The 23,899-nt window shown below is 49.9% G+C and overlaps 6 protein-coding genes across 16 annotated transcripts; 3 read left to right on the forward strand and 3 right to left on the reverse strand.

Annotated features, from left to right (window-relative positions):
* The first annotated feature begins 85 nt into the window (after positions 1–85).
* On the forward strand, positions 86–7,167 carry FOXG_02150 (uncharacterized protein). 6 transcript variants are annotated; one of them, XM_018379462.1, is made up of 4 exons: positions 86–535; positions 603–5,489; positions 5,547–6,110; positions 6,223–6,746. In XM_018379462.1, the coding sequence occupies exons 2-4, from the start codon at positions 639–641 to the stop codon at positions 6,448–6,450; spliced, it is 5,643 nt and encodes a 1,880-aa protein (XP_018235508.1). In that variant the 5' UTR covers positions 86–535; positions 603–638; the 3' UTR covers positions 6,451–6,746. The 6 variants fall into 6 exon arrangements, with proteins under 6 accessions (XP_018235508.1, XP_018235506.1, XP_018235509.1 ...); XM_018379461.1 differs by having other exon boundaries at positions 141–535; positions 600–5,489; positions 6,223–7,167; XM_018379460.1 differs by having other exon boundaries at positions 127–5,489; positions 6,223–7,167.
* An 883-nt stretch (positions 7,168–8,050) lies between these two features.
* FOXG_02151 (5-aminolevulinate synthase, mitochondrial) lies at positions 8,051–10,673 on the forward strand. The gene is made up of 2 exons (XM_018379466.1): positions 8,051–8,675; positions 8,746–10,673. The coding sequence occupies exons 1-2, from the start codon at positions 8,348–8,350 to the stop codon at positions 10,275–10,277; spliced, it is 1,860 nt and encodes a 619-aa protein (XP_018235512.1). The 5' UTR covers positions 8,051–8,347; the 3' UTR covers positions 10,278–10,673.
* Positions 10,674–10,700: 27 nt separating this feature from the next.
* Positions 10,701–17,269, forward strand: FOXG_02152 (uncharacterized protein). 4 transcript variants are annotated; one of them, XM_018379468.1, is made up of 5 exons: positions 10,701–10,993; positions 11,143–11,739; positions 11,792–11,959; positions 12,006–12,283; positions 12,332–17,269. In XM_018379468.1, exons 1-5 carry the CDS (start codon positions 10,881–10,883, stop codon positions 12,976–12,978), a joined length of 1,803 nt encoding a protein of 600 aa, XP_018235514.1. In that variant the 5' UTR covers positions 10,701–10,880; the 3' UTR covers positions 12,979–17,269. The 4 variants fall into 4 exon arrangements, with proteins under 4 accessions (XP_018235514.1, XP_018235516.1, XP_018235513.1 ...); XM_018379470.1 differs by having other exon boundaries at positions 10,701–11,739; XM_018379467.1 differs by having other exon boundaries at positions 12,006–14,414.
* FOXG_02153 (uncharacterized protein) lies at positions 13,147–14,894 on the reverse strand (the record flags this gene model as incomplete). Its single annotated transcript, XM_018379471.1, has 5 exons — positions 13,147–13,720; positions 13,771–13,982; positions 14,040–14,358; positions 14,415–14,550; positions 14,609–14,894. 5 exons carry the CDS (start codon positions 14,892–14,894, stop codon positions 13,147–13,149), a joined length of 1,527 nt encoding a protein of 508 aa, XP_018235517.1.
* Positions 15,375–16,960, reverse strand: FOXG_02154 (NADH dehydrogenase; the record flags this gene model as incomplete). The annotated part of the gene is made up of 2 exons (XM_018379472.1): positions 15,375–16,729; positions 16,858–16,960. 2 exons carry the CDS (start codon positions 16,958–16,960, stop codon positions 15,375–15,377), a joined length of 1,458 nt encoding a protein of 485 aa, XP_018235518.1.
* Positions 17,270–17,635: 366 nt separating the features above from the next.
* FOXG_02155 (uncharacterized protein) lies at positions 17,636–23,495 on the reverse strand. 3 transcript variants are annotated; one of them, XM_018379473.1, is made up of 3 exons: positions 23,039–23,495; positions 18,845–22,985; positions 17,636–18,793 (listed from the first exon to the last, which is right to left on the reverse strand). In XM_018379473.1, the coding sequence occupies exons 1-3, from the start codon at positions 23,413–23,415 to the stop codon at positions 17,888–17,890; spliced, it is 5,424 nt and encodes a 1,807-aa protein (XP_018235519.1). In that variant the 5' UTR covers positions 23,416–23,495; the 3' UTR covers positions 17,636–17,887. The 3 variants fall into 3 exon arrangements, with proteins under 3 accessions (XP_018235519.1, XP_018235521.1, XP_018235520.1); XM_018379475.1 differs by having other exon boundaries at positions 17,636–22,985; XM_018379474.1 differs by having other exon boundaries at positions 18,845–23,495.
* Positions 23,496–23,899: the final 404 nt, after the last annotated feature.

Below are 23,899 nucleotides of genomic sequence, written 5' to 3' on the forward strand. Positions count from 1 at the left end.
CTCCGTCTACTAAGGTAAGTATCTTAAGGTGGTTAGCCACTTCCACACGCACAGTACCTGCCTTGCCTTGCGTACCGTGCAACAAGCGTGCTCTGAATGGAAAAGAAGGTACTCTCCCCAACATCGCTCAACTTTGCATCTACGAATTCTGCAAAACTCGGTTTGTTTCTTTTCTATTTTTCTTTTCTCTAATGATCTCATAGAACTCATAGAGAAGCCAGCCCGGAGATTTCTCTTTTTTTTTCCCTCGCACGGTTTTACATCTCTTGCGCTCTGCTTGCACTTTCACTTCACCTCATACTTTCCTTAAGGTAGCCAAGCCTTTGACACCCGAGCATTTATCTTTTCTGAACGTTTGGGATTTTACTTCGACGCCAAAACGCAGCGAGGATTCAGCCTTGAGTGGCCTTTGTCAAACGCGGCCAAGCGGCGGCGGCTATGCACATTTCTTCCCACGCATATTCTAGTCGCTGGGCCTTTGCTCAGCAGACCTGTCACAAAAGCGCATGCTTTGAAGTATAATAAAGATTCCCACGTATGTCTCTTCCCCTTTTTAATGACTAATTCTTTTACTCGATCTTTGATACCAAGTTTGATAGAAGAATTATCTGTGCTCTTCTAAGCACGTGTGTCACCAAATGGACGACATCGAGGATGATCCCTATTCCTGGGATATCGACGTGGTTGTTAATCGACTCTGCGCTCCTGGGGTCCCATGGAGTCGAGATCCTGGATTCCTTGCCACACGCATCCAGGAGGAAGAGTTTGATGGCAAAACTCTATTGACCTTTGAACATGTGTGTTCGCGTCAAGAGTTGATGGACTGTCTCGGCATTAGGATCGCCCGCCACAAAGCTGCCCTCGCAGAAGCTATCGTTACTCTTCGTTCTAGGAGCAAAGGGTATTGGGAATGGCAAGCCGACTTCAGGCGAAAACAATCCGGATTCCCTGGCGAGGCAACCGAAGCCTTAACACATGCCACGGAACAAAGGCGATCCTCCAATCTTCCGAACGGTGATCATCATAAAGAAAAGGAGACGCCTGTTTCCGTTTCTGATACTAATGGAACGATTCCTCATGCTGCAGGGAACCCATTGCAGCAGGAATTAGATAGCCAAAACCACACACACACACACCAAGCACATGACCAGCTTCAACTTGCAACGCATTCTCGTCAGCCGCCCATTCATGAACCTCCTGACCAAATCCCCGAGGTTGATGAGAGATCTAGTAAACGCAGGCGGGTGGCGCCCATGCTGTTGACAGACACACCAAGGAACGCCGATCCCGCTTTCCTCCCGACGGAAGCTGATGTGCTTGACTACGCGACCACCAAGGCTGGGATGAAGTTTGCAGACGATAACTCTGCAGGCTTTCCGTGGGATAATGCACCCTCGTATGCCTACCTAGGCAAGGGCAAGATTTCAAGAGAGGACATGCTGACGCCAGTCGGTATGTTGAGCTCTCTCCTCAACGAGAGCGACGATTCCTTTACTTCATTCAGCATCCATACAATTCCACCTGGAAGAAGACTCGCGGCAAACAATATTCTTAAGCGGCTTCTTACAGGCCGCTATCGCATACATATGCATTCCTCTAGGTCGCCAAGTCATCTTTCCAACGAGTCTGATGAGATCCTCGAACTCACCGACCTTGACAACGAACTGGACGCTGAGACATTAAGGGAGATAAAAGAAGAAGAGGCTGAAAACGAGAGGCTTGATGCCCTTGACGACAATTCCCAGCCTTATCCCTTTGTCACTCCTGAGCGAATCGCAGAGATATTAAACGAGGCCATAACAGCTATTGAGGAAAACTGGGCTGAGAAGAAGCTCCCAAAGTATGAGCGGAAAGCTTATAGTCTATGGCAGAAATCTCGCCGCCTTGGCATTAAGGGCATACAAATCCAGAATGCTTACAAAACGGCTAAGCATCTCATCGAACGACTCCAGAAACTCTGTCTCGAAATCCAGAAGACGGACTCGGCCTCCGAGGCACATTACCGAGAGGCAGCCAAGAGCCTTGAGCAAAGTTTAGAAGACAAGAAGTATCAGGAGTGGTTGATTAAGTTGCTTGAGTCGTCAAGGCCACCCCCAAAACCACAAACAGTGGCCCGTCCGAAACCACGCGCCGTACGGCAGCTGGACACCCTGGCCCTTATGGAAGACGAGGTTCTCACTAGCTCTGAAGAGGAAGATTTCGTCGTTCCTGACGACCACATGGATGTAATTGAAAATGGGTTGACGACTGATCGGGATTCAACACCTCCCCCTATGAAGCAGGAATGGGGGGATTTCAATACTGACTTCATGGATTTGACGCAGGGCGACATGGATGAACCCCGAGGCTTGGGTTATGACATGACTAATCCCATCGATTTGACTAGTCCTGCCAAGCAAGCGAACAGTCCCTTGAATGGAGATCGGGGAAACGCCGTCCCTCCCAGAAAGAATCTTTCTGAAAGAGAAGCTCTCGATGCAGGCCCTTCTGATGCAGCCATTACCAATGGAGAGAGCTTGACAACAGACGACCCTGCTAACGTCGAGAACAAACCACTTGAACCCGATGTTGTCTGTTGCCAGGCTCCCATTAACCATGTCTCTAAAAAAGGTCATGACGAAAACCAAAGCCGAGAGATTCAGCCAGAAAAAACACAATCTCCACGTCACGATGGCGGCTTTCACCCCCCACCCATTGAGAGTTTTGGCGATCTTCAGCAGCTTGCATCTCAACCGCTTAAAAAATACGTCAAGCGCAACGATCGCTGGCGATTGTTGATCGGTGAGATGTGGCATATGGAACACGCCCGACGGAAGTCAGCAGTCGATCTGATATTATCAGATCACCCCAATAATGTATGGGAGGAGCATATCCAGCCATATCTATTTGAACCCCTGGAAGATCCCGAACAGCTACCACAGGGTAACGTAAAGGTGGTTCTTTTTGACGTTGTACGTCTTTGTCGCTGCTTCTTCGTGTGTCAGCACACAACAGAAGAACAAATGCTTTCCTATAAAATGGGAAAGTTGAGAAAAACATTGAACCAGGCACGAGTCAAATTCTTCGAACCTCTCTGTCTGTTCGTAGCGGCTCTTACGCCTCACTTCCCCCAGGATAGTCAAATCTATAGACAAGACACGGACATTCTCGACGACCTATTTCCAGAGGAACAGGATGAGATGGATGACTTTGACGATGTCGTCGAGGGAGGGCGTGCCGGGCGTCGAAGACCAAAAGAAAAAGAAATCATCCGTGACAAAGCAGCCGTGGATCTTCGAGAACGCGAGAATCAAAGGCTTAGGGAACAAGAGGCTCGCAGAAAGAAATTGAGGGAGACCCTTGCGCTGGATGGCTCGGTGTCACGGGATGGGACTCGCCTCATCATAAACGAAAGCAAAGAAGAAGACCAAGGTCTTATCTACATCCATGAGGACATTGGTCGCCGAATCAAGGATCACCAAATCGACGGCGTTCGCTTCATATGGAATCAAATTGTGCGAGACCCAAGTGTACGGCAAGGTTGTTTGCTAGCCCACACAATGGGACTCGGCAAAACTATGCAAGTCATCACTGTCCTCGTTGCTTTGGCAGAGGCAGCACAATCTAAAGATCCATCTGTAGTGGCTCAAATACCCGAAGATCTGAGGGAACCACGGATTCTGGTTCTTTGCCCAGCTGCCTTGGTGGACAACTGGATAGATGAGCTCCTCAAATGGGCACCAGCGGATTTACTGGGCGAGCTACGCAAGGTCTCATCTAATACACCGGTCGAGGAAAGGGCTGCGGTGGTGTCGTCATGGGCTTCTGGCAGAGGCGTCCTTACACTTGGCTACGAAATGTTCAAAAAGATCATGAACATGTCAGAGGAGCTAGCAGATCTTCTGACAAATCGTCCGGACGTGGTCATCGCCGATGAGGCGCATAAGATGAAGAATCGGGAGTCACAAACTAACCTGGCTAGTTCGCGCTTCAGAACAAAGAGTCGCATTGCACTCACAGGATCACCACTGTCCAACAGTGTACTAGAGTATTTTGCCATGATTGACTGGGTTGCCCCCAACTTTCTTGGCCCGTTCTCCGAGTTTAGCCACATTTATGCCTCTCCGGTCGAGCGAGGCCTCTATAACGACAGCACACCAGCTGAAAAAAGGAGGGCACAAATGAGGCTGAAGGCGCTTGAGCAACTTGTGGCACCGAAGATCAATCGCCACACGATCGCTGCCCTAAAAAGCGACTTGCCACCAAAGCAGGAGTTCATCATATTCGTGCCTCCAACGACACCTCAGAAGCAGTTGTACCAACTGTACATCAGGGGTGTAGCAAGAGAAGGCACCGACTCGCAAGCTGAGACTTTTGCTGCCATCAACCATCTTGGATTGATTTGCAGCCACCCACGATGCTTTGAAGCAAAGGTGAAAGCAATTCAAAAGGGCATCCGCTCAAACAGCGATAATGAAGACAAGTCCTTCCCCAAGTCTATGATTCCAGAGTTCTTGGAAACGTTGCATTCTTTTAGGGACTTGGAAACGCCAACGCTTTCATTAAAAACAGAACTGCTGACAATCATACTCGACGAGGCGCGTCAAGTTAAGGACAAGGTGCTCATTTTCAGCCAGTCCTTACACACATTAGATTATATCGAAAACATGTGCAGAATGCAGAGGAGGACAGTTTCTCGCCTAGATGGCAGCACACCAGTTCCGAGTCGACAAAGGCAGACAAAAGACTTCAATGAGGGTAGCAAAGAGGTGTTTTTGATATCTACAACTGCTGGTGGTGTAGGACTCAACATTCAGGGGGCTAACAGGGTTGTCATTTTTGACGTCAGATATAACCCATCAGATGAGCAACAAGCGGTGGGCCGAGCGTATCGTATCGGCCAGCAAAAGCCTGTATTCGTCTACCGTTTCATGGTCGCAGGAACTTTCGAAGATAATCTTCACAACAGACAGGTTTTCAAAATGCAGCTGGCATCGCGAGTCGTTGACAAGAAGAATCCCATCAGCTGGTCAAAGCGCAAAGGCGACGTAGTGTCGGTGATCAGACATTGTCCGCCAAGCGATCTCACCCCTTATCTGGGCAAGGACAGAATTCTGGACAAACTTATAAATCATCGCGAGAACGGCGAGAGTATCCGATCCATTGTGACAACGGACACTTTCGAAGAGGAAGATCTTGGCGCGGCGCTTACTGAAGATGAGAAGAAGCAAGTAGCCCAAATGATCGAACTGAATCGTCTTCGAGAAACCAACCCAGAGGAGTATTTGAGGGCGAAAGACCGAGTGGATTTAAAGGAGCAGGCTAGGTTGCATGGAGAACAGGGTGAGCTCCTTCGTGCGAGTTCGTTATCTCAACAGTTTGTGCCTCGATTAATTGATGATACATCGGATATGCTTCACCATGCACGATTTCCACCTCCAGCAACCGCTCCAGCTCTTGGACAGGATATGTTAGGCGCCGGAAAACTATCTCACGAAACGAGCTCACCTGTAAGTCCCCCCCCACCTTGGCATGCTTTCGGGTTCCCTGCTTACCCATACAATAAGACAAACCGGCCTGTGTCCCAGCAACCTACGGCTTCTAGCCACGGCCCAGCACCAATGCCAATGGCTGGTGCGAACACCTTTTTCGGAGAGCATAACCATTCTGGGCCACTGATTGAGCCGCACTCGACCCCGATCATTTCTGCACAGCCGCGCGCGAGTCCCATCTTTAAGCAAGGTGGAGTCTTCAACGTAACTGAGAACCCTGCTATGGTCGAGTTCGAGGGTTGTCTGCGGGAGAGCCTTCAAAAAATGCAACAACGCAATGTACTACAAACAGGAGGTGACCCTGGTGAGATGGCCAAGTCTACAACCATGCGTGTGAACGAGGTCCGTAGGAAGGGCCAGTATGGGTTGCTCCCTGACACAAAGCATTGGAGGGTACTCATTAGGCTTCTATCGCACCAAAAATGGGTGATTGCAATTGCCACAGGCTTCATAGCGCCAGAATACTTGGCTCAAGCCGAAGAGAAAGATCTCGAAAAGCGACTCGAGGCCATCAATGCACTCACAGAAACGGAGATCGCTACTCGGGCACTTGAGAAGACTAGTTCTCCCGACCCAAATGTATGATGCTCATCAAACCCAGCTCTGGACAACCCTCTTTTTCTCTCACTCTCTAACTTCCTCTCCCCCCCCTATTTTGTTTGCGCAACTTCACTAATTTGTTATTTCAAAGAATTTGCAGAATATCAGGCGTCGAAGCTCGCACCGGGGTGAGAAGCGATCCCGGGCTACGGATGATATGAAAATAATGCGGGAAGCGGCGGACAATAGGAGAAACCGAGCATTCCGTCTACCGCCATGGGCAAATGAGGCCCTTTTTGAAGAGAAAACCCGAACATCACCTGCAATGGGCACTCGAGAAGGGCAGTTTGGTTTCAGGGATGTTACGCCTGGTCTCTAACTTGAGAGATCTTACAAGTATCGTTCGTTTCGATTGAGGATTGGAGTTCATGGGATCATGCAGATGGGAATGATGAAAGTACGGTGTCCATACGGGAAGATAAGTTTCGATGGCGTTTACGGCATGGCATAGCATTGAGCCAGATGATACCCTTTTTGAGGACGCGTTAATATGCAGATTTGTTTAGAGAGAGGCGAATGGGTCCAATTGTCAAGCCCATATTTAGTCCCCCTGCGGGAATCTATCAATAATAAACTTCACGCAGCAAGCAATCCGTGAGTCTTGAAGTTGGAAACCAGATGATTTGCATTATAGGTAGAGAGATATGTATTTTGCAAGCATTTCTTTCCGCTGCCATGTTTGAACGCATCGATGTATTCTGTTGACGTTGCCTCAAGAGTTCCGACCGACTCGATTCGACATATCAGAATCGCCATTCGAACAGTTCGGTGAAGCAGTAATTATGTTCGCAGCATATTTTCAGCCATAAAGAAGGATTCTCTTCTTATTGAAGTTACAAAGAATTATAGTCCACGATAGACTTCGGCAATTATGCCCCAATATGTTCAACAAGCAAAGTCTTGCTTCATAGTGCGTTTAATGAGTACGTGCAAAACCAACGGTTTCGGGGATAGACGAAAATGTCTTAGCATAGTTTTCCACCACTCTACATCCATAATCATACTTGGAGGAAGAAGACGGAACAAGTTAATGGTTGAGCAGTGGGTATGCATCGTACGAGACATTTAGTACGAGGCCGAGAGTGTTCAATTTCAGACTCGGGGATCTGGCCTGACATCCAATTCTTAAATAAGTATCATGTCTGGCAAGGTTGCTGCATGTCGAACTAATGTTAGATTATGGCATTCGGAACTCTTAATATTATCTTCTTTCTTCGGAATGATGGAAGTCTTCCAGTTGATGAACCTCGTCATGTCCGCCTTTCAGTGACAATTCAACGATAGCCAACCAATAACCAAGAAGTAATGGACAGATCTAGCCCTTGCTGGGATCTAGAGTGCAAAAAGGACGAGCCAATCACGAGCGAGGTATTTCGTTACGGCTGTCCCTGAGTTTGACTCGGGCGCTGTCTTCCCTGTACGTACCAGCATCAGGTGTCGGCATGTGCGGGCTTTCACCTTTTGAGGCTGCGGGCCGCTGTAGGCCGCTGTTTATATCCTTCACAAATGGTGAAAAATACTTTCGGTGAGAGTAGAGGCGCATGTATCCGTTGTAGAGACGTTGATACAGGCAAAGTACTTTCATCTTGGGCTTCATATTACCTACCTTAGTACCTAGAGTGGCTCAAACAATTCACGTGTCAAACTAACCTGTATATGCATTGATACCTACCTGTTGATACGCCTAGACCAGTCGGCACCCCCTCATGAGAAAGCTGACCTATGCAGAGGGAAATGCCCTGCATCGGCAGAAGAATGCACAGTTTACTTGCCCGAATAGGGAAACTTGCGCGGAGTTGAACTCGTCGAGCGCTTGTGAGAGGTGGAGAGAACGAAGAAAAAGGACGGAACCGAAACGGAAGCATTCAGTGGGTCAATGACCGACCGTTCTTGCCGAACCACCGCCGACTTATTATTGATTCCAATCCTACCTCAGTCACACTCACTACATAGCCGCTATATTTTCCACTGTCTTCTTCCTTTTTTCTCTCCTCACATTTCGACACCGCCAACCTCGCTTTTCTCTTGCTGTGAAAGGCCCAATTGCTTGTGAATTGTCTCACTTCTCACGGCTGATTGTAAGCCCTTGTTCGCTTTTTCGCACGTCTGGCATATTTGCCCCTCCACGTTCGAAAACACCACGTTTTGCCCCTCCGATTCACTCGACGAAGGCATTGTCCTCTCAGTTCTACGAATACTGTCGAATACACGCAACAATGGATGCTGTCCTTCGTCAGTCCAAGGCCATGTGCCCTTTCATGAAGACGGCCACGCCTGCCACTCTGCGTGCCTTGTCCACCTCGACTCGTGCCCTTCCGGCTCCCGCCTCTCCATGCGGCGGCACCATGTCCAAGCTTCAGCTGCTTGGCCAGCGATGCCCTGTCATGGGAAAGGCCATGGCCGTTCAGACCGCCAAGAGCCGCGCTGCTGGTTCTGTTCGTGCTTTCTCTGGCCACTCTAAGACTGGTAAGGCCAAGATTCACACCACCTGCAACAAAGAGGCTCGCGCTGTCGACCGCCCGCTCTTTGACGGCCGTGACAATGGTAAGTTGTCTTTCAGCCAGAAATGCTCTTGGTAATGCCGTCTATTCTTATTCTGACTCTTGCCTCTCAGCTCCCGCACCTCCTGGTGTTCACGCAACCCGAAAGCCTACCTCTGCTTCTCCGACCGCTGCTGCTGCCGCCGCTGGCTTCCACTCTCCTGGTAAATTCGATTACGAAGCATTCTACAATGCCGAGCTCGAGAAGAAACACAAGGACAAATCATACCGCTATTTCAACAACATCAACCGTTTGGCCAAAGAGTTTCCCCGTGCGCATATGTCTGACAAGGAGGATCGAGTAACCGTATGGTGCGCCAACGATTACCTAGGTATGGGCCGCAACCCTCATGTCCTCCGAAAGATGCACGAAACATTGGAGGAGTATGGTGCTGGCGCTGGTGGAACTCGAAACATCTCTGGCCACAACAGACACGCCGTTGAGCTCGAGAGTACCTTGGCAAAGCTGCACGCTAAGGAGGGTGCTCTTGTCTTCAGTTCCTGCTATGTCGCCAATGATGCGACTCTCGCCACGCTCGGCAGCAAGATGCCTGAGTGTGTCATTCTCTCCGACAGCCTGAATCACGCCTCCATGATTCAGGGTATTCGCCATTCCGGCACCAAAAAGATCGTTTTCAAGCATAACGATGTGCAAGATCTCGAGACTAAGCTGGCATCACTTCCCCTGCATGTGCCCAAAATCATCGCCTTCGAGTCAGTCTATAGTATGTGCGGCTCTATTGGTCCTATCGAGGAGATCTGTGATCTTGCCGATAAGTACGGTGCCATCACTTTCCTCGACGAAGTCCATGCCGTCGGTATGTACGGACCTCACGGTGCTGGTGTCGCTGAGCACCTTGACTGGGAGGCACACGCCAATGGTGCCCCTCGTGGAACCATCATGGACCGAATTGACATTATTACTGGCACTCTGGGCAAGGCTTATGGTTGCGTTGGTGGCTACATCGCAGGTAGCGCCAAATTCATTGATATGATCCGGTCATTGGCCCCTGGCTTCATTTTCACTACTTCTCTCCCCCCTGCCACAATGGCCGGTGCTCAGGCTTCCATCGAGTACCAGATGGACTTCGATGGTGATCGACGACTCCAGCAGCTACACACTCGCGCTGTCAAGGAAGCTATGAATGCTCGAGACATTCCCGTCATTCCTAACCCTTCTCACATTGTACCTATTCTTGTCGGCAACGCCGAAACTGCAAAGGAGGCTTCCGACATGCTCCTCAATGACTACGGAATCTACGTCCAGGCTATCAATTACCCTACGGTTCCCGTTGGCCAGGAGCGTCTCCGCGTAACACCAACTCCCGGACACATCAAGGAGTACCGTGACCAGCTTGTTGAGGCTATCGATGAGATCTGGACTCGTCTCGACATCAAGCGAACCTCTGATTGGGCTGCTGAGGGTGGCTTCATTGGTGTTGGCGAGCAGGATAATGTGCAGGAGCCTCTGTGGACCGATAAGCAGCTCAACATCGAGCAGGCCACCAAGGAGATTAAAGCTACCGGTCAAGCTGTCAACAGCGTTACCGAAGCTCTTCTTGAGCTTGAGATCAAGCAGACTTCTCAGGCTGCTACTGCTGCTTAAGCGACGGGAGGATCTCAAGCGCACTGACATCGTCAATGGATGATGGGCAGTACTCAAATTCACTTCTATGCAGATATAACACTCGTTTTGAGTTATCTTTTACCATTTATGCTGTCCTCTGGGCATGCCAATTGAATTATTCCCCATTACCACATCTTGTGATATATGGAGTAAACACATACCATTGTTTCCCAAACACCTGTGGGCTTTTTCGATGAATTGTGATCATCATGACTACACAGTTATGACGGATAATTTATGCTATGTAAATCAAGTCATGATATGACGGTCTTCATATCCATTTTCGGAAGAATGTTGTACCGAAGTCTCTGAATAATAGGTTGGCGGAGAGTTGAATGATGGTGCCGTGTCCCTGAGGCGGAGGCCCGGTGAGATTTCGAGGTCCGTCTCCGTCTTGGTGACAGGATCCCTGCATCCTGCCAGCTTTAGACCAGTCAAACGACAACCCAAACGACAGGGGTCTCGAGAATATCGTTCAGTGTCTGGGGTATCGACGCCGTTTTCAACTCCGTCTCCTTTTGCAAACCGCTTTTCTCTGCTTCAGTGAGACTAACAAGAATCAGATAACTCAGTAATGACAATATGAACCCCAATTCTACTCAGGCTAAGAACAAGGGACCCAAGGCCTGTACAACATGCGCTAAAGCTAAGGCAAGGTGCGTCCCTGGGCCTCTGGGGAGCCTCAAATGCGACAGGTAAGTTACGATAATTGGTTCTCTTGAGGATGGCGTTGTTCATGGCTTGTTCTGGTTGCTTTTGTCCCAAACTCTTCTCTTTGAGTGCATACACACATGTAAGTTTGCGGTTAGGTACAGCTGCTGACATCAGAGTCTCAACTTTCAAGGTGCCATCGACTAAACAAGCCATGTGTTAACCAAACTCCGGCTCCGGCCCGGCCCCGTAGAAGCCCAAAGCTATCTAAGATAGCTGCTTTGGAGAAACGCCTTGAAGAGCTGTCCTCGCACGTAAGGCGTGAGTCTTCAGAAGAGGAGGACTCCTCGCCTCCACCTTCGACGAGTGAGAAACGCTCAGAGCTGTTGACCAAATCTGATGCCTGGGGTTTCAATCACTTGTTTCCCTTAAAACCGGGAATTGAAAATACCCCCGGTCAACATCCTCCACCGTCAGCTCCGGACAAGACACGGCCATGGGACTCCTGGTGGCCCACGCCCCGTGAAGCGGAGCTACTTCTCAACGGCTATAGGACAATCCACTCATGTCTATTTCCGTTTGTGTGTGTTCCTGGGCATATGACAGCCCTGGAGCTGCGTGAACATCGTCCATTCCTGTGGAAGGCTGTCATGATGGTAGGGTTGTTTCTTGATGGAGCTAGACAGGTTAAGCTTGGCCAAGAGTTACTAGCTGAGATTGGACGAGCAGCTGTCGTAGATGGCCTGAACAGTCTGGATCTACTCCAGAGCTTGCAAATGCTGGTGGCATGGTATGTACTGATATGGCGACCCTTTCGTTAGCACGCCCCTGACTTGTGGCAGGTTTCACTATGCGTTGAAGGGCTCTCAAGTGACGAATCTGCTGTTCCTTGCTAGAGCTATATGCGTAAATTTGAGGTTCACGGAAGATACGAGTCTTCAAGGAGAAGAATCTGATCGCAATCTTGATCATATGAGAGTTTACGCTGGCACTTATTACCTTAACACTTTGTAAGAACTACCCGCCTTCATTCTGGGGTTTGCTGACTTGGATTAGAGTGTTCACAGCGAACAAGCGGCCTGATGTCCTCATGAATACCAGCCATCTGGAAATGTGCTGCAGAGTTCTTGAGAGAACTATGCAGCACCCCTCTGATGAGTACTTGATAAAGCTGGTGCGCATTCAGCAGCTGGCACAGTCCATATCTGTCACCATGTCAGCGGAGAACCTAACTCAGACCGCCAGCAAACTACCATTGACAATGGTAGTGCAATCGTTCGAGGAACAGTTGCAGCTGTACAAAGACAATCTTGGCCCACGGTTCGCTGATAACGGTATTTATGTCACCCCATTCCGATCGTCTAGCGCTCACCATGGTTTAGATAATCTCAAGACCCATGTCAACGTAGCCGAGGTGCTCCTCTATGAGATCGCCGTCTCGGACCAACACTCTGCAGCATCCTATCTTCCTCTAACTGACCGACTCCAACTTCTTTGGGCTTGTGTTCGATCTCTAAAGACCTTTTTCGATATCCGGTTCGATCATCGAGAAATGGAACGCCCACGTTTCCTGTGTATGAGCGCGTCTGAACTTGTGTACACCATCATTGTTGGCATCAAGGTCGTAACACTTCAGTTACCCGGGTGGAACCTCGCCCAAATACACGCAGAGCTTGACATGGTCGAGGTGATGAGCCAGCAAGCCCAGGATCTGGACATCATCGTGGGGCGCCGCAAACACGGCAACATGCTAGGTACACCGACGCCCGGGGGAACGACAGCAGCTACACCTGCGCCTCCACCAGATCCTTTCGAGAGACTTGTGAAGCAGCTGAAGTCAGTGAGAGACTTGGTCAAGGCTGAGAGACAGCGTCTACTTACGGGATCTGGCAACGCTGATCTCGTAGACTTCAGTCAAGACTTCTTGATGGATGATTCAGGAACGGACTTTTGGCAAGCGGCGGCTACGAGAGGTTATAATGTATGGAACATCATTGGTGACCCTGGCGTCTTAAATGAGTCGACTTGACGCCTTACGAAGTCGGTGAAGAAGGTTGTATTAACATCTTAGCATTAAGTCGTTGTGTTACTCAGCAATGCTCTTTTTCTGTTACATGATATAAAGTAAGCTTGTTCAAGATAGCTGAAGTTTTCTTTGTTGTCTATTCAGCAATTTTCGATCCTTGTCTGCCGAGCTTCATTCACCTGGAATGACATCGATATCAACTTCAACTGCCTTGACCTTGGCCATATTCAGCCACCGCAGGTCACCCTTGGCAGTCGATTTTCGGATATTGTACAGCTCATCAAGGAATGTCGGCACAAATGAGCCCGGTCCACGGACTTCGTTCCTCTCAGCGGCGAGCTCAGCAGCGAGTCCAAACATGACAGTTGCAGCGACAGCAGCAAGAAGAGGGTCAGCGCCGTACGCAGCAACCATGGCGCTGACTGTTGTGCCAAGAGTGCACCCAGTGCCTGTGACTTCGCCAAGATAGGGATGGCCATTGCTGATGGCTAGAGTACGAGTTCCGTCACTTACGAGGTCAGTAGCGCCTGTGAGTATGACGACGGTGTGCCGGTGCAAGGCGATGGAGCGTACAAGGGATGCCTTTTGGGGAAAAGTGAGGGAAGAGGTTGAGTCAACGCCCCGTTGCGTAATTGTGGCGCCCGCTACAGTCTGAATCTCGCCCTCATTGCCCTTGATGATGGTGAAATGTCCAGCATCGAGAAGAGTCTTGACGGCATTGCGACGAACAGTGGTAGCACCAGCGCTGAAAACATGAGTAAAGTTGATTAATTGATGGGATTTTTGGAGGCTTACCCGACAGGGTCAAGGACTATAGGTCTGTCCGCTTCATTGTAGGCCTTGATGGCTTGGAGATAGTTCTTAAGTCCATCGGGAGTGACGGTGCCCATATTGACCACAAGAGCACCTCCAAGTTTGGCAAGGTCAGCAGCTTCTTGGGCGTAGTTGGCCATGATGGGGCTTGCCCCAACACAAAGAGCCACATTGGCGGCAAAGTTTTGAACAACCTGGTATTCCAGCATGAGAATTTAACATGGTCGTCGCATGAACCGAGCTGTACTCACCAAGTTGGTCATATTGTGAGAAAGGGGCGTCTTGTCGGCTACGGCCCTGATAACTTCGGGGATTTTGGCAACGATGACTTTACCGAGGAGATCACGAGCGGCGGTAGCTGGCTCAGGAGCAGCGATGAGAGCGCTCACTACAGCAACGCCATCGAGAGACTTGGAGGGGCACCCGGCTGCAGCGAGAACAGGGGCAGTGTTGCTGGCGTTGATACCGCCTATACAAACAGCAGGAACGGAGCCATATCCGGCATCATATAGAGCCGAGAGGATATCGCGGACTCCTGAGGGACCGATGATAGATTTTGTGTCCTTTTTGCTGATCGTGTGTCAGGGGCTGATGTGAGTCACACACGATGCTTGTATATCACTCACGTCTGAGTTGAGTAGACAGTCCCGATACCGAGGTAGTCAGCACCGGCCTCACAAGCCTTGAGAGCTTCTTCTTTCGAACTTGCGGTTACGCCAATGATTTTGTTGGGGCCAAGAAGCTTTCTTGCTTCTTCATATGCTGTACCAAATGATCAGATCATGTCTTGATGGTTAGGTAGTGAGGGATATCAACATACCCATATCATCCTGTCCAATATGCACGCCCTCGCAGTCTATCTCAGCGGCAATGTCCACACGATCATTGATGAGAAGGGGGACATTGTAACGACGGGCAATGGCGTGTAGCTTCTTGGCTGTGTCTACAGCGACTGGGCGCTCACTGTGCTTGTCTCGATATTGAAGGATGGTGACACCGCCTCGCAAAGAAGCCTCAACTACCTCTTCAAGGCTACGATCGCCAAGAATCTCTGGCGTTGAGTCTGTGACCAAGTATAGGCCGTAGTTGACTGTGGGCTTGGCCATGGTTGAGGGTGATGAAATCAGGTGGACGACTTTGGCGGGGTTAGTTAGTGTCTGGTAATTGATGAGATAGGAGTGGAGAATCGCATAGAATTAACTCTTTTGGCTTATGCTTCCATTGTTATTTGCCAATTAGAGTCGTTTTCGCGAAAAGGAAAGATATTTGGAAGGGTGGAGTGAGCGATATTACAAGTGATGAGGTAAAAGTGTGGTGAGGTGATTGATTAGTTACGATGACATAGGGTAGGGGAATGAATTGTACAGCACCTCACTCCGTTTGTGATTAGTACCTAGGTATGTAAATTATAGATAATAAAAACTAGTTGGGGGGTATTTTCTTGAATCTTTCCAATGGCTCGAAGGTTTTCTAACAATCGGCTAGAACCATGCATCTACTTGGGATGTTGAGTAACCTCAAGACCTCACTTTTATTGCTGGAAAGGGAATTGTCTCAACTATCCAGCCGTCCATCCAACGATGACGTTAGAACCTCGAGATATCTCGGCCAAAAATCCATGTAACCAACCAATAAAATGGAATCATGAGCTTATTCTTTAGACTCATGCTCTTGGTCAAATACGCCGTCCTCCACAGAATCCACGCCGCTCGGCCTTTGAGCTCATCAGTACCCTTCTGATGAATAGCCCTCCAACCTCCAAGATACGCCATTGTACCCCAGTTACGGAAGTGAAACGGAGCAGTTGGAGGCCCCTGAGAAGACGTTCCAGCGTTGAATCTCTTGCCGAGATATGTAGCCTGTTGACTTGCTACTTGCGCAGTGGCGGGAAGTGATTCCCCTTGGATATTGGCGCAGTCACCAATTGCGTAGACGTCCGGGAGTGTCTTTGTGATTTGTTTGCCGTTGGAGTCTTGGGCTTCGACCTGGACTCGAAGGTGAGAATCAACAGCGAAGCCGCCTGTTTTGCAGTTCTTTGCGATCTTTCCCATGCCCTCCACCTCTCGTCCGACTAACTTGCCAACCAGAGGGTTCTGCATGAGACCCGTGCTCCAGACGACAACGCCTGCTGCGACTTCTTCAGGTTCCTCCTTGATACGCATGAGGAGGACATCGTCGTCTCGTCGAATGCCCTGGAGGTGATGCTCGGTCTTGACTTTGATGCCTGCACGGCTGAAGATGCTTGTGGCGTATGCGGCCAGATTGCGATCAAACATAGGGAGAACCTTTGGTGCAATGTCATAGATGGTGATGGCAACGTGAGGCATCAGTTCGGGATACAGCTTGGCCAAGTCCTCGTGTATAAGATCGTGAAGCTCAGCTGCGTATTCGATACCTGTAGGACCGCCACCAACAACAGCAAAATGAAGTAATCGTTTCCTCTGAGCCGCGCTTGTGCTAGGTAGAGAAGCCTGCTCGAACTTCTGCAGCACTTTAAGACGTACTGTCCGAGCATCTGTAGCATCTCTCAGAAAACACGCATGCTCCTTGACACCCTCCACACCAAAAGTCTGACTGTAGCACCCAACAGCCACTACAAGCTTATCATACGGGACCTGGAACTCGAGGCCCTTTAACAGATCCTTGCCCGAGCGAGCCGTGACTCCATCACGTTGGTTAGCTTCAACTGTGATGGTCTTGTTGGCGAAGTCAATATCAGAAGCCCAAGCCTGATGGAACTCTGTAAGATTGAGTTTACGGCAGGGTTCGACAGCAGCTCGGAACTCGAGAGTGCCAACGGCGGTTGAGGCGATAAGTGGAGTGAAGACGAAGTGAGAGCGAGGAGAGATGAGAATCCGAGAGGTTTGAGAGGGAGATATTGTCTTTGCGAGAGCGTATCCAGCCCAGCCTGAGCCTAGAACGACGATGCGCTCTTTTGGTCCTGAGAGAAAGCTCATGTTAGTTAGTGTGGTGACAGGAGATGAGGTGCTCTGAGGCCATTCAAGTCTCTTAAGGCGCAGATGCAAAAGCACAAGCCAACTGACCCCCATAACAATTCACCGCACTCACCTTCTTGAGTCACTGTACTGGCCAGTCTCTTGCAAGTGACTCTTCCCAACTTCACCAACAAGCGCTGTTCTGTCACCCTACGGCCCAGACCAAGTCCGATCATGGCGTATCTCCTAATTTCGCGTGACTAGAAAGCCCGTAGTATCACGAAGACGCCAGCCAATGAGTTCTTGACGATAGAGATTTGTAAACAGTGTAAAGAACAGAATATCTAAACCGTGGGTATGCGGTGCCGCAAGTCTCGCCGTGTAAGTGGGTGTTTTGGCAGGGTCGTTTCTCTAGCTGCCTCCGCTAGAATGAGAAGAACCGAGATAGAGGGATGATAGGTGAGTATTCAACAAATGTTGACTGGGATTTAGTGAATGTATTACAAAAGCCGTAACTAAGCGGGCGTTGGTGCTCTTTAAGTAGCTACTTAGACTATCTATATCAATTCATCGTCACTATCTTCAGCTACATACGTAGTGTTTTACTCGGTGTCATAGCTAGCCTGGTTTGTACCTGATACCCCTTCCGGCAGGTTAACTACGAGGGGTTCCCTGTAGTCGGTACTTGCGCCCCGGGCCCCCGGTCCTCCCGGTGAGCGCTCCGCCAACGATAATTCACCGGAGCCCGTCCCTTTCCTCTTCTTACTCACCTTGAAAGTTTTCCGCTCACGAGCTTGGACTCACGGTCACGGACTGATCCGTGTCTCCGGAATCTGTGATATCCAGGACCCGGCTGTCCGATACCATAGAAATTTCCTCTGCCAGCTGACTCACATGCCCTTGCTACACAGCACGCTCCGAATATACCCCTACCTATACGAGTTATACATACTCTCACATGTCACACATAGCATTTCAGCCTCATGGTAATGCTAACAAACCAAGCTTCTCCATTTTACATACATAGTAAACCTCTAATAGCTCATGCTAGTGTAAACTTTCTACGTCATGGCATGCTTATTCCCAGCTTCTCAAAAGCCAACTCCAGTCCTCTCTCCCTCCCTTCCTCCGCCTCATGCTGTTCATTATTTCTCTCCTTTTGTCTATTGTAACATGGCATCCAAACTCTCTCCTAACACTCCCTCAATCTTGACTATCCATCGGTGTGTCTCCCGTTCAACTACCTCGTCATCGTCCTCCTGCAACTCGCTAATGCGAGGCAGCATCTCGTGCAGCATAGACAGCCACTCCTCGCCAAGACGATCTGTCAGTGCCTGCTCACACTTGACCGCGGCAAGTCTCACTGCCGCGGACTCAGATCGCAGGTGCTTCAGGAGGGCAGAGTTGAGCTCCTTCTGGTGAGCCTGTGAATCCGCCGCCGAGGCCAGCTCCACTGTCGTTGGGATGAGCTCTTCCGTCACCTCCACCGTACCAGCATGTGAGAACTGCTCCATCAGGACCGGTCCGACGGCGCTAAAGTGGGCCGGAGCCTGCCAGAAGTCATCCTGGTCGTGCTCGAAGCAGTTGGCCAGGGTCCGTAGTACCCTTGACCAGAGTTGTCTCTCCTCTGGGCTCTTCAGATCCACCGACTTCAAGATCCTGACTGCATCCTCGACAATGTATGTAGCGTAGTTGGTAACGATCGATTTAAGAGTGCCAAAGAATGCCTCAAGGAATCCATAGACACTGTATTGACGTAGCGAGCGTCCCACTCGGTCGCTCTTCGACAATCCAGAGCTTGACCACTCCATGAGCTGAACAAAGACAGGTCGGAATGCCGCATCGTTGAGCTTGTAGATCATCTTCAACGCTTTGTCGTTGGTGCTGGCGTCAAGAGCACTGAGCCTCAAAAGATCTTGCTCACCAATCTCGCCCTTAGCACGCTCCTGTCGTCGCAGATCAAAGACCTTTGTGAGGATGCTCGATAGTAGCGTGGCATTCTTGGAAATACCAGACTTGGAGTGCTTGTCAATGGCCAAGCCGAGAACATCAAGATATTCAGCAACAGCCTGCAAAAGTTAGCAACTTTCATACACACACACAGTGGTTATCAAACTTACGGAGAAGCCGGCACTTCTGGCACTATCCCAGTTTCGGTCCAAAGCCGAGAAGATCTCCTTCGCCTCAAGTTGCTTAGCCAGGAAGTGAAGACAATCGACACGGCTTTCCTTTGTATCGTCATCCAATTCGATCTCGGCTGATCTGTTGGACACTTCCAGAATGCGATCGACATATGTTGAAAGCATGTAGGGAAGGTGCTGAGCCAGAGCGCTGATGAATCCGTAACAAGCAACATGAAGTTCCTCATCGCGAGCATCCCCCCTCAAGCTTTCACCCAGGTACTTGACAGCCTGCGGGATTGCGCTCGGCAGAACGGGTACGATGGCGTCTTGCAGTACATCCACGAGCGAGGTAAGGCACAAGAGAGCCATAACTCGGAGGCGCTCCTCAGACTGCCCCAAGCAGTGCTCGCCAGCAATAGTTGTAGCTGCTGCCACAACAGCCTCGATATCCTTCTTTCCATACTTTTCGGCAATCTTGTCAACGCATGTGACAGCGGTGTGCTTGTATCGCATATCGGTCGACTCTCTGATACCGGCCGTAAGCTGCGGAAGGAAAGCAAGCAATACAGTCCTTGATGCTGGGTCGGTGTTGCTCTCCTGTTCCACCCGAACCTCAAGAGCACGTAGGACCTTTTGCCGCAGTCCCATGTCAGGTCTATCGAGCAGGTTCTCAACAGCCTTGATAAACTCTCCAATGGACAATAAGTTGAGATGATTGGAGAGAGCCTGTCCGCAGCGGCCATGGAGAGTTTTATTCGCCTTGACCGTATCAGCTAGAACAAGGATGTTTTCAAGAAGTGTGGCATAGAGCTCCCTCAATCTCGATGCCTCCATATCATCCTTCTCCATCAAACCTCCAATCTGCGCTCTGAGTTTCTTGTTAGCTAAGAAGCTAGGGAAAGCCGATAGTTGTCGGAGGGCAATGGCTTCGACGTCCTTATTTTTGTCATCAGTCTCGTCAGTGATACCGAGGAGGACGAGAGAGATGCCAGGCTTTGCCTTGAACAGGTCAGCGATAAGGTCGAGCTGCTTGACGAGCGATTCGAGTTGTGTTGGGATGCTGAAGTGATTCAATAACTCGATAATGAATTGCAGCAGAGCGTCACTCGCACCATATCGATCAACCAGCATACTGATAAGAGCGTGGAGGAAGTCTTGTGGACCAAGAGTCTCGACAAGGGCAACAAACAGCCCCTGTCGTCGATGAGCGGGGATGTGCTCATATGCCGTTGTGAAGCTGACAAGAATATCAGAGGCACCAGCGATAGGGCTCTTCTGCCCCTGACGCAGAGAGTCGATTAGCGGAGGAATAACTTCCTTGATAGTCTGAGACACAACATGGGCAGAGTAGTCGTCGCTTTGGCGAAGTACCGAGGTACCCATGAAGGTGAAGATGGGCATGACACTATGCAGGACCAAGTTCGGCGCGGTAGTGGCCAGACTGGCAATCAGGAGAAGGGCAGCATTCTGAACAACGGGACTCGAAGATCTTTGGATGCAGTTAACAAGCAAATCTCCGTACCCACCAGAGCTGTCAATTGTGAGCTTCTTATTCGCCTTGTAAGCTGGCATCATGGCCAAAAGGCTTCGAAGAATGAGATTCTGTAGGTAGCCCAGCTCAGATCCGACCACTGTTCTAAAGTGCTGGAGTTCAGAGAGGGCAGTAAACAGGCCATCCAAGAGCTCGGGATGCTCAACTGGGTCCGAGTTCTCGACTAGCTGCAGAACGAATGTGACCTTTCGCAGCGACTGGCTGAGTTCGGGAGTAACCTGAGTGATGAGACCACGGTCGGCTCCAGAAGAGCTAGTTCGGCGGCGCTTGTTGGGTGGAGGCTCGGTGACCATCTTGGTTCCAGTCTGTATCGACTGAAGGAAATCATGAAGAATATCGGTGGTGAGTCGCACGTTCCTCAAAAAGTCAGCCGCCTCTGCAGAAACAACTGATTTGCTGTCAGTTGAGACTGCTGATTCCTGGGAGATCTCCAGCAACTGATCAGCAGCTGTTGACTTGACATTAGGCTTCATGGAAGACCACATCTTCTTCATGCGAGTGAAAGTTGCACGAATAAGATCAGCCTTTTCTCTTTGGTCTGGATCTCTGAGAAACTCCAGGAAGAATTCTAAACCTGCAACGTCGTTTGGCACCACAACATCGACAAAACAGTTGTCCATATCTGACTTTTCTAGACGTTCTGCGCTGCAGAGCTTAGCTGCCTCATCCTCGCTTAGACTTGCCCACCATCGCAAAACAGGGAGTAGAAGTTGCGTTCTTGTTGTGGTGCTGACGCCTCGAACTTCGTTGACGGTCTTCAGCAACCTATTCTTTACCAGAATCAATGGTGTGTTGACGATGTGTGAGGCGAGAAACTGAAGGAAAGATAGTCTTCCAGGTTGAGACAAATGGTCCTTCTTATCCAATGCAGGGTTCGGCTTGGACTGGTATTTGCCTTGCTCAATTGCGGTACGAAGGACGGCAGTAATATGTTCAGGGTCCATGACACACTCCTCAACGGTAGGAAGAATCTGAAGATGCAGAACCTTGGCGACAACATCAGATGGTAGAGACATTATTTCTTTGGACTTTCCATAGAGGCTCTGTTGACCCCAGAGGTCGAGTCCCGTAGAAGGAACTGGAGGAGTGTAGAGACCAGTAAGGACAGTGATCAGATCGGCCGCGGCTTGGCGGACGCGCTTCGAAGGATCGCTGAGTGCTGAGATACAGTAGGGAAGAAGAGCCTGGAGATCGGCTTTTCCGGCATCACCAACTTTTAATCTTTTCTTAGCCATGTCCAGTGCTGCAACACGAGCTAGGGCTGGGTAGGGACCGCTCCAGATGCGAATGAAGAAACTGAAGTACGTGCAGTCCTTGAAAGCAGTCTGTCGGTGAAGCTTGGGGTTGAGATCGAATTCGGAAAGCAGGCCCGCATTTTGCGAGCTCTCAGAAACAACAGAAAAGAAGATATGACTGAATTCGTCAAAGATCTCGCCGGGTTGAGGCACGAGACAAGGAGAGAGCGATTCGGACCGGCTGGAAAGTTCCTCGAGCAACAAACCCAAATCTTGGGGTGCCTTCTTTTCATTATTGCCATTGGCCATCTCTGTATCGTCTTTGATCGAGTCGGGGAGTCGTCGAGAGCGGAATGAAAGGTCGAGCTTCATCTCAAGCTCCTCAATATCGAACTTGACTTCTTCAATAACCGACTGGATGGTGTCGCCAGATTTGCCGGTGCTCTGAGACAGAGCAATCAGTGCTGAACCGAGTTCCCGTCGAAGTGCACCGTCCTCGTCATTCTCATCGCTAAGTCGATGCGCAGTCAAGATAAGAGACTTAAAAATTACAGCAATTTGTTTGTCCTTGAGAACCGAGCTGCTGAGAATAGTGATAATAGTCGCCAAACCTCGAGCGTCGCCCTTCTTGGTAAGTCTCTCTATCAATGCAAGACAGAGACCATTTGCTAATTTGTCCACCCGCCGCTCTTGGCCGATCTCTACAAGTAGCTTTCCAATATCTGTGACCTTCATAAGCGCTTTTGTGGTCTTGCTGCTCATTTGCTTCGCAGAACGGTATTGCGCCAAGATAGCCAGACAAACAAGAGCAGGCCGCACCGTGTCGTTAGTCCAACCATAAACCGTCTGGTCCATGAATGCAGTGACAGCGTTATCCTCAAGGTTGCCCTTGGCGACAAACACTGCGATCGCCATGTATGAAGCAATCTGAATACTAGGGACTTTCTTCATGACCAAGGACTCAGCAAAGACAGGTCCCAGTCGATGAAGCAAAGCCTGGTCGTTCTCGCTCTGAACTGCAGCTCGGCCTGATCTCGTCTTGTCCAGAATACCACTCACGGCCTCTGTCATGATGCCGGCCCAGAATGAGACCAAGGCGGGATAGTTGTACTGCATCCGACATGATTCGAGGGTGTACTCGGATATGAGAGTCAAGAATGAAGGGTGCTGAATAGCCTCGCGGACCAAGACATATCGGGGAGGCGATGTGACTGAGCGAATGTAAGGGTCGAGGAAGCGGAAATCGTGAGGGATCTTGCTCGGCAGAATCGAAAGGAGGGTAGCGAAGGCTGGTATGGAATGGTAAGGCAGGAAAGTGAGCAGCAGGGCTTGTGTGTTTTCCTCATGAATTCTTCGCGGTGTTAGTTTGCTTTCCCGCACCAATCGCAGAATACATTGTCTTACCTGAATCTTCGTATGAGCCACTCGATAGACTTGATCGCAGGCATCAGCCTGAGTCGACTGCCCGCGAGGCGCAGGAAGGCTTCAACCCGGCGGTCCAGTTCCTCATTCTCAGAAGCTGTGAGCTGGGTACGATCCTGGTTCTGACTCTCCTCGCTGAAGATGGTAGACTGGAAGGGCGCGAATCGAGCATCGAGTTGACAGAGCTCCTCAAAGCCCTGGAAGCAGGCTGTATAAAGAGTTTGATAGCTCTGAGTAGCAGCGACTCGAGGCTCCCATATCAACGACTTGGAATGGGCAGCCTTTTGCGCCTTAACGTTGAGAGTGGACTTCGAATTGGCAGCCACCTGCGCCAATTGAGCAGCGAGAGCAGTCGCCATGATTTCAAGGGCTGCGACTCAGGCTCTGGGCGGTAGATGGCGTGAGGATGTCGATGAGATGGTCAGTGATAGCATCAGAGTGCAGCAGGTCTGAAAATATTTTGGCGACTACAAAAAGAACTTTGTTATCGATAAGAAACTCGCGGGTTCCACAGCCACCACAGCCACCCCACATACTACTTTGGGACATTAAGGACAAACAAGGAATCTATTTCTACCTTGACTTTCTACGGGTAGATATGCGAAATATGAATTACAAACACAATTATGACAATTATCACTATTTTCTTGAGAAGACCAATAGACTAACTCTCGGCGGAGTTGGTCCCATAGCTCCCTGTACTAAAGTTGGAGCCATATCCTTCTGGCCCCGCCATCCAACCAGCTGTATTGACCAGAAGAACATTGACTCGACAACCGGGTCAGGATCAACAATGGGCATATTATGAGAGGTCAACTATGGGTTCCTTTCCTATATGCCTCA

Source organism: Fusarium oxysporum, chromosome 5, assembly GCF_000149955.1.
Source record: "Fusarium oxysporum f. sp. lycopersici 4287 chromosome 5, whole genome shotgun sequence".
Taxonomy (NCBI): Eukaryota; Fungi; Ascomycota; class Sordariomycetes; order Hypocreales; family Nectriaceae; genus Fusarium; species Fusarium oxysporum.